At 35.7% G+C, this 9,087-nt stretch overlaps 1 protein-coding gene across 1 annotated transcript; it reads right to left on the reverse strand.

Annotated features, from left to right (window-relative positions):
- Positions 1-3,857: 3,857 nt before the first annotated feature.
- Positions 3,858-5,778, reverse strand: LOC125839720 (alpha-1,6-mannosyl-glycoprotein 2-beta-N-acetylglucosaminyltransferase). The gene has a single exon (XM_049518706.1). It carries the CDS (start codon positions 5,307-5,309, stop codon positions 4,047-4,049), a length of 1,263 nt encoding a protein of 420 aa, XP_049374663.1. The 5' UTR covers positions 5,310-5,778; the 3' UTR covers positions 3,858-4,046.
- Positions 5,779-9,087: the final 3,309 nt, after the last annotated feature.

Genomic DNA, 9,087 nt, shown 5'->3' on the forward strand with positions numbered 1-9,087 from the left:
ATTGATATTATGCTTATATGCATATACATATTTATCGAAGTATCACTTATCGGAGGAAAGAGGAAGGGAGTAGAGTTAGGGGTGTGTTCGGTACGAAAGAAAATAAATTTCTTAGTTAATTTTTGTGTTCAATATGTAATAAAAAATATTCGTATATAATCTAAACAAATATGATGTGAGATAGATGAGTGGTAGGGAATGAAGGGTAGGGTGAAGATGAGATGTATTAAAGAACATGGAGGATATAGGGGTGTTCACAGTTTGGATAAAAATCGATCTAAATCAAGAATGAACCAAATCGATTTGATTTGATTTGGTTTTATATTTTTAAAAGGGAAAAAGGACAAAAATACCCCCGAACTATTGTAAATGGTATGCAGATACCCTTTGTCATACTTTTGGGACATTGGTGCTCCTGTCATCCAAAAACTAATGCATATATGCCCTTCACTCTAACGGAAAACTAAATAGGGACACGTGGCGCAATCTTATCCGTCGATTCAATATTTAATAATTATCGATCGGTGGATAAGATTATGACACGTGGGCATATATGCTTTAGTTTTTGAACGGCAGGGGAACCAATGTCCCAAAAGTATGACGGAGGGTATCTGCATACCAGTTACGATAGTTCGGGGGTATAATTGTCCTTTTTCCCTTTTTAAAAATCAATAGTATTTGATTTAGTTATGATTTTGTTCGAAAAAACTAAAGAAATAACTAAATCAAACCGATAAATTATATACATATATTTTATTGTTAACACATAATATATTATTTTTATAAATAATTTTAAAGATCTTATACTTGTTTTCATCAAAGTTATTTATAATTTACTTATGAAAGCAAATATCCCCAAGGTGAGAACATTTATCTTATTGGTTTCATGTATATGGCCTATGGGTGTCTATGACAATATTTACGGGACTGAAAATGTCATTGTCTCTTCTTTCTAGGTCAAAATAGTGAATTTGAAGTTTTATTCATAGTAAATTTAGTGATCGAAAATTTTGTAATATCAATTATTCTAACTATTTTTCGTTTTGAATGTATTGTTGTCATATTTTTCACATTTTGAATGAATTGTTTCTTTTAGTTTGTGTATGATTAATAACCGAATCAAGCCGAACCGAAATCGATAACAACCAAATAGATAAATGTATATTATATTTAATTTGATTTGATTTTAATTTTGATTTTGACCAATAACCAACCTAAACCGACCCGTAAACACCCCTAAGAAGATACAATCAACACATGATGTCACTTGTGGAATGAACTTAATTTTCCTTACTTTAGGAAAATGTTTTTCAAATATTTAACCAACCGAATATGAAAAACAAAAAATGTGTTCAACCATATCTAACACAACCTAGAACTAGTACAAGTTGATTCCTCTAAGCAAAGAAAAGGTTGAAATCAATGGTGCACCATCTTCCACAACAAACAAAAACAACAAAACAAACTAACCCCACCACCAACAACAAAACAATTACCCGTCGAGGGCATTTGGTCATGTTTCATTTATAATTTGAAAAAAAAACAGCTTTTATTTTAAAGTGAAAAATAATATCAAGAATTGAAGTTGTAATTACCCATAAATACAAATTGAAGTTTTTCTTTTTTTTACTTTGGTGAGTAATTTGAGGTGATAACACCTTTTTGTTTGACGTCAAACGTGTTTTTCGCAGCTCAACTCTAGAAAAAAAATGAAAAGATTTCACAATGGAACACATCCTAAGCATGCATTAGTGTGAAGGGAAGCAATCATTCACAGCCAAACCACAAGAATGCAACCATAAAATGTGGTTTCCCAACAGCCAAATCATTCACATATTCGTCCTGTTTGCAACCAACCATCCTCAACTGTGCTAATTTTGAGAAGCCATACATGGAACTAGATGCACAAAGGACATGAACTTTTGACCTCATTTGCGATGAAAAAAAAAAGTCAGCCCAATACACTAAAGCTCCCGCTATGCACAGGGTCGGTCTGGGGAGGGGCCGACCGCAAGAGCCTATTGTATGTAGTCTTGCCTTGCATTTCTGCCAGAGGCTGTTTTTTTCAAGGCTTTAAACCCTGGGACCTCTTTATCACATGGCAACAACTTTATCAGGCTCTCCTTCAGAATAAAGGAATTATAAGCTTTAGAAAAGTTAGGCAGGTGCAGCAGTAAAGTCGTAATGAGTCCAAGTTTTTCTCAATTTAAGTATGTAACTACAGATACCAAATCGGAGACACCAATGTCACAATTGTTTAATGTGAAAGCGAGCTGAAAACCATCAAGTGTGTGCATCTCTTTCAATAGACACGAGCGATATCAGCTTATTACCTTGAAAACTAATGGCTATGACAGGATTGTTCCGAAATCAAAGCTTTAAGTAAACAACTACACACGCACAGAAGGACATTCAAGGTTTATGTGCTCTAGTGTCAAATGGACGATACACAGAGATGCTACAGCTAAAAAAACAGAGATTAATATCAGCAGATGATGAACACTTCTTGACATATGGAGATCAATAGGAAAGAGATGCTTTATCTCGACAGACGCAACATATCCATATCCATATCCATAATCCAGTTAGACTACCACTTCAGCTAAAACTGGTTGCAGAGGCTGGCAAGAAGAAAAAAAAACGACGATATAAACCTACCAATCCCCTCCTTGTCTGTTAAAATCCTTCTGAGTTCTGTGACACACATAAAAGTCATGCATTTCTGTGCAATCTCCAGGCACTATTTCATATTCTAGATGTCCTTTATATCAAATAATAATGGTATCATGGTTAGTTTGCACGCACCTCAAACGACTGACCAACACATGTACTGGGCAACTCTAAGTTGCTTAGACAAATGAGAAGAAATTACCTAGTTACGCCTTTGTTGGGATTTGAACCAACCTTGGTTCGCAAGGCTGTTACTCCAGCTCATCGCGCAATAGGCCACCCCCTTGATCAGTTGATCCATATTCTAAAAGTCCCTTTTGTTTTTGGTACAGGAAAGAACCAATCAATGTTGAAGGAACTATTTTCAGATACACCAATTCTAATGAGTTAAGCAGTTACTAATCCTGGTCAGAACATAGAAAACAGTCTCTACTTCCAACTATAGCAAGCTGTAAAAATTGAACACAGCTAAGCATTTCTGGAAGTACAGTAAGAAACAAGGAGAGAATTCTCATTTTAAAAATCAAAAGTTGATGTATTTAGCCGAATCCTTTTGGAAGAATCCCTTGCAATTTCTGATAAAAAAGTGACTTGCAACCCACCATTTGGTCATTGCAGTTAAAGGAACTTACTACAAATAGCAGAAAATAAAGGTCACAGTAGAAACATCGTGGTAATAATGGATGCAACAATTAACATGAGATGCTAAATATTTCTAATTCAAAAAGGAAAAGCTGCTCAGTATTAAATGAGATGTTCCGCCAGCACCAAGACAACCTTACTGAACGTACTCGGAAAGGAAAAAGCCACAGAAAGTATGTGCAGCAAGCATCGGCATTTTTCTACCATTAATTTAGTACCTTATCCAGAAAAAAATATCTATCACTGCATACCGCCCAAATAAAAGAAGAACCTTAAGAGAAAGAAAAAATTCTTGGACAACATAGGTTATAGGTGCAACCAAGGAATTAAAAAACTTAATTATCTGTAAACATAAACAAAGAACTATAAAAAACAAAATTTAGTGTGCATTCAATAATAGCTAGCTTGTGAATGTAAAACACAATGTCATTCCTACAATTTACACATGTGTTACACCTAATAATGATGAGCATGGGAAACACAAAGATCCAAACCATAAAAGTAGTATGATTATGAAGCTCAGAGGCCACTCTTCAGAAAAGGGATGCAAAACAAAATTTAGTGTGCACTCAATAATAGCTGGCCTGTGAATGTAAAGCATAACATCATTCCTAAAGCTTTACACATGTTTTACACTAAGAGTGATTTCCATGGGAAACCAGAATTTCCAGACCTTAAAAGTAGTATAGTTGTGAAGCTCAGAATATCACTCTTCAGAAAGGGGAAGACCACCCTCAGACATACATTTTAGCAAACTCCATACACAGTTCGTGATCCCGTACATCTCCCCAGCCTCCCCATCCCTTGAAACCAGCCTGATATCCTGCCTGGTGCTCATATTTCCGAACTTCCCATTCTGGTTTGATATTTGCCACTTTATCAATTTCATCGACAACAATATTCACATTGCCATTGTCCATACAAGCTAGATTACGACTATGACCTTGATGCAAACCACATTTCCCAAAATGAACGGCACTGGTCCTAGACCCTCGTAACGTGTAAACTGGAGAACCAAATGAAGGATAAACTGTCGACCACATTGTTATATCCCAATTGTAATCATCAAAAGAGCAAAATCCTGCTGCCTTATTATGAATTTTCCTCCACACTGTCCGGTTAAATGCATAACCCACATTGCCCATCCTTTCTGCAACTAAAGATTCCCATCCCTCTCCCTTCGACTTCACTTCAGATGGCGCTAGATTGGCAGCATAACAGTCAGGGCACTTTTTTGACTTCAACTCAGTAAGTAACTGCATATTGCGATATGCATTGGGATAAATGAAATGGTCTTCTTCTATGAAGAGAATATGACCTGAGTGCTGACGAGTCTCCGTTAGCCCATCCCACACAGTATTCATCATCCACCACCAATGATGCTTCAATGACACAATTGTCGGTGACCGATGGTTCCCATACTGATCAGGAGTTCCCTCACATTGTTTCTCAACTGGATCATCTTTATCTTTACAATCTCTAGGAGATGCACCTGGGAAGCTATTGGAAAAGATATGAGGTGAGTAAGGTGCAAATATTTGTTTCACTTGGCAGAACTTGATGCCTTCCACAATCTTGTTCATCTCTTCAAAATATCCATCATGACTAACAATCAGCAGAGTCTCACTAATTCCTTCCACGCGAGAAAGGCTATCGATCACGATTTGAAGATACTGGGGCCGGTTATGAACATACAAAACAATAACTACATGAACTTTCACCAACTTTGGATACAAATCCAAGTTTCTTGGAGGGATCTGATTCCTCTTATGCAAGCTAACAGACAACTCATTTTGCAAGAGGAGTTTCGGAATTTTCGGTTCAATAATTTCAATACTTTCAGTACTCTCATAAATGTCACTGTTTATCAAACTAGAAATTGTATTAGTCCTAAAGAGAATCAAAATCAAAACTATTCCAAACACAGTTATCAATGCTACAGCTACTAAACGCCTAAAAACTGCATCTTTCATTCTTCCTTTTTTACATGAAGCCATAACTAAACTATCTCTATAACACACAAACAACTCTATCAAGAACAGGAAATGAATCCAACTTGTTAAAAGCCAAAACCTTTACAGCTATTACCAAAGAACTGACATTAAAACAGTAGCTTACAGATCAAAAAGGAGAATCAAGAACCTTCAAAGTTGGATTTTTAAGCACACCCAATGAAGAGATTTACAACCCCAACAGTACTGAACTTGAAGAATTTCAGATGTAGTGGTCAAAATAGACAAAACCCATCAATATAAAAACAAGAAAACTACAAGGGGTTTTGAATTTTTTGACCAATTCCAAAGGGAGATAATATCAAAGATTGATCAAACCTATATGAAATATCAAATTTTGGAGGCACAGATTTATGGCAAAAATATCCAAGAACAGTCAAAGTGTGCAATAAAGTCCAGTCCAGAAACGACTAATGAACAATCAAGAAGAGAAAAGTCTTGAGGACACAAAAGTAAAAAACCTACATCTTTTGGGGGCTAATCTAGAGATATGATAGACTTTGGGTTCTTCAGTGGAAACTTCACAAAAGTACAGGAGGGGGAGGTGGAGCGGGGGGCGGGGGGGGGGGGGGGGGGGGGTTGTTAATAAATTGAAGTAGTTTTTAAGTTAACTAAAGTCTAAAAGAGATCACATTATAAAGTTCATTTTCGACCCAATTGGACTTTTCTCTCTCCTCTCATAAAATAGGAAAAAAATTATCTAATACACAATTTATTTTATTATATTTTACAAAAATTTCTACTCTTTCTATTTTCGGATACATCACTTCACGCGATGTATCGGAACGTTGAGTGATGTTTCGAAACCGAGAAGCAATATATCGGGACGTTGAAGGTTGTATTTGAAATCGGGACGTGATGTATCATGACGTTTTGGGATGTATCTGGATTCCACCAAATTTAAGAATTTTTTGTAATTTGAAAAAGAATTGAGATATGATGTAATTAACTCTTAGCACTATAGAATTTGTATAAAATATACTAGGTATTGGTGCTTTGTATTGGTGATTTGTGTTGACGGATACTGATGATTGATAATCTATGATTGATGATGATGATATTCGGTATAATAGATAGTTTATGTGGTAATGATGATTGGTGATTAGTGGTGGAGTCAGAAATTAGGTGAAAAATGTACAAAAATCTCATCTCAAGTGTATTAAAGATTTGGAAAATTAAATATACGCTCATAATATTGACAATGAACATCTGCACACCACATATTTTTTTGACAAAGTGTACGCTAGATGACCCTTTTGTCTATGGCTTCGCCATGTGTGGTGATGATGATTAGCGGTGACAACTGGCAACATCTAAACTATGCTGATTTGAGGAAACGATGGTTATGGCTAAGAGTGGCAAATGAGTGAGTCGAGTTGAATATGAACCGATTAAAACGAATTAAACAAAACTGGAAAAAATACTCGACTCAATTCATATTTTAGATGGATAAAAACGAGTTATCCAATGAATAATTTGGATAACTGGGTACCCATATTATAGTAAAGATCTTGTTAAAAGATTTAAACATAAAATGTTTTATCAACTCCTCACCCCCCACCCCCACAAAAAAAAAGTAAAACTTTTTAAAATTATTTTTTTAAAAAAATATTTTTTTTATTTCCACCTACGCTAACCCGACCCACAACCCCTGCCATCCCCCATCCCCAGCAAACCCCCACCTCCATGCCTAATTTTTTTTATTTTACCCGTTTCATTATCCACTTATAGATGAGTGATATGTATATTGTTAGTTTTTTATCCATTTTAAATGAATTAGATATCTGTTAATTTAAAATAAATAAATATAAGTAGATACCCATATAAATTATCATTTTGTCACCCCTAAGTTATAACAAACAATGATGGTTATGGTGGGTGAGTAGTACTAGTATTTGATAAATGATAGATAACGGATTCAGTTAGCAATGGAAGTAGATAGAGTAATTTTGAAATGTCATCTTTGTTAAAAAAAGAAATTTGATAGATAACATCTAGCTAATAATATCAATACTTTCTTATAAATGTTAATCATTTAAATTTATTCAAAGTCATAAATAGTATTTGATTTTTTTTAAAAAAAAAAACTTAATAATTGAGATTTAATTAAAATATTCAAATAAATCTATTCAATAATTAAAAAATATTTTAAAAATTATTTTAATGAGATCTGAATACTAAGTTCAAACTTCTATTGTGTAAATAAATGAATGGAAACAAATGAGGTTTAAATAAGTGATTGGTGAAGATGTATGTACTCGTCAATATTATCACTTAATGTGGAATTTGTTTTTATTATGAGCAAGTTATTGAAAAAAATATCTACTTCAAATGGTTTCGATTGAAATTCTCTCTCTCTATATATATAGAGATTTATAAATATTAAGTGTGACACCCTTACAAATAATGATCCTTCTAATGGTGCCAGTAGTTAAATGTCACGATCCGATTTCTCAAGTCATGATGACACCTACTATTACCCACCAGTAGGCAAGCCAACTCGTAACCCGGAACAACAAGTAATGAGTTTGAGGGTAGAAACTAAACAAGAGTAGGCAAATAACAATATAAACAGGCGGAAGCAAACCAAAAACATATATACAAATAAAGATCCCTCCCAGAACCTGGAAGTCGCTGGTACAGAGCTACTAACAAAATGAGTACAAGTCTCAAAAGTGGACAACAGAGACTAGATTGTCTCGAAAGGAAAAAGACAAGTCTATATATACAGATGGAGACTGAAACAGTACAAAACGTCGTGTGCTCACCCCCGTCTCCGGATCAGTCTGCTCCAAGCTCGATCAACTCTGGCTACTAGTGCCCGGACCTGCATCACGAAACAGATGCAGAGCGTAACATGAGTACCAAAACAACAGGTACCCAGTAGGCATCATAGGCCGACTGAACTTGAAAAGTAAAGGCAATATGAAAAGAAGGAATACACAAATCGAGGTCAAGAACAAAAATCTAACTAACAAAGGAATGCACACGAGTGTACAAAGAACTAACTAAAGTAATCTATAAGCTAACTACACCTAACTGGACCCCCATAAGCCCAGAAGGTACACTCGTGCGCAAGTTAAATAAAAACCCGAACGGACCCCCATAAGCCCGACGAGAACACAGAATAACTAAAACTAAAGATAATTGCATATAAGAACCCAAGAACGAAGAACATCGAACCAGAACATCAACCCTAATTAGTAGAATCTGACAGTACAGAGGCCGGACCTTGAACCGGATGCTCAGCAGAAATACCCAAGTAACCAATCACAAGTAACAAGTATAAGAGGCCGGAACTCTAACCGGATGCTCTATAAAGGTGCCACTGTAGCTGCTGAAAAAGTCTCAATCGATCTATTCTCATAAATGTTCGTAGATCGCCGTCCACACCTAGCCAATCAATGAAAGTCCTTGGAACCGAATCGAAAATCAAATTCAAATCGCGAAGCAGAACTAGTGTCGCTGACGTAACTCTTGAAGTTGTAACATCGGGGAAATAAGGATAACTATCATCGGAGCAAACATATAGCCTAGCTAAGGCCCAAACTATCAGGCTCAAGTCTGCTACACCAATCTACAGGGATCTAAGTCGGCCGAGCGACGTCGGGACAAAACTAAGGCATATCGGATCCGAATCATGTATTTCTAAGGCAAGCCCTAGTCAAACCTAAACTAAGGCCCAAATGCTTCAACAAATAGTAAATTAAGCATGCAAGCACTCCACATAACAAGGATGGTCAATTAATAACACAAAGCATGC

Source organism: Solanum verrucosum, unplaced genomic scaffold, assembly GCF_900185275.1.
Source record: "Solanum verrucosum unplaced genomic scaffold, falcon-dt-bn FXZP01000175.1, whole genome shotgun sequence".
In the NCBI taxonomy this organism is placed as follows: domain Eukaryota; kingdom Viridiplantae; phylum Streptophyta; class Magnoliopsida; order Solanales; family Solanaceae; genus Solanum; species Solanum verrucosum.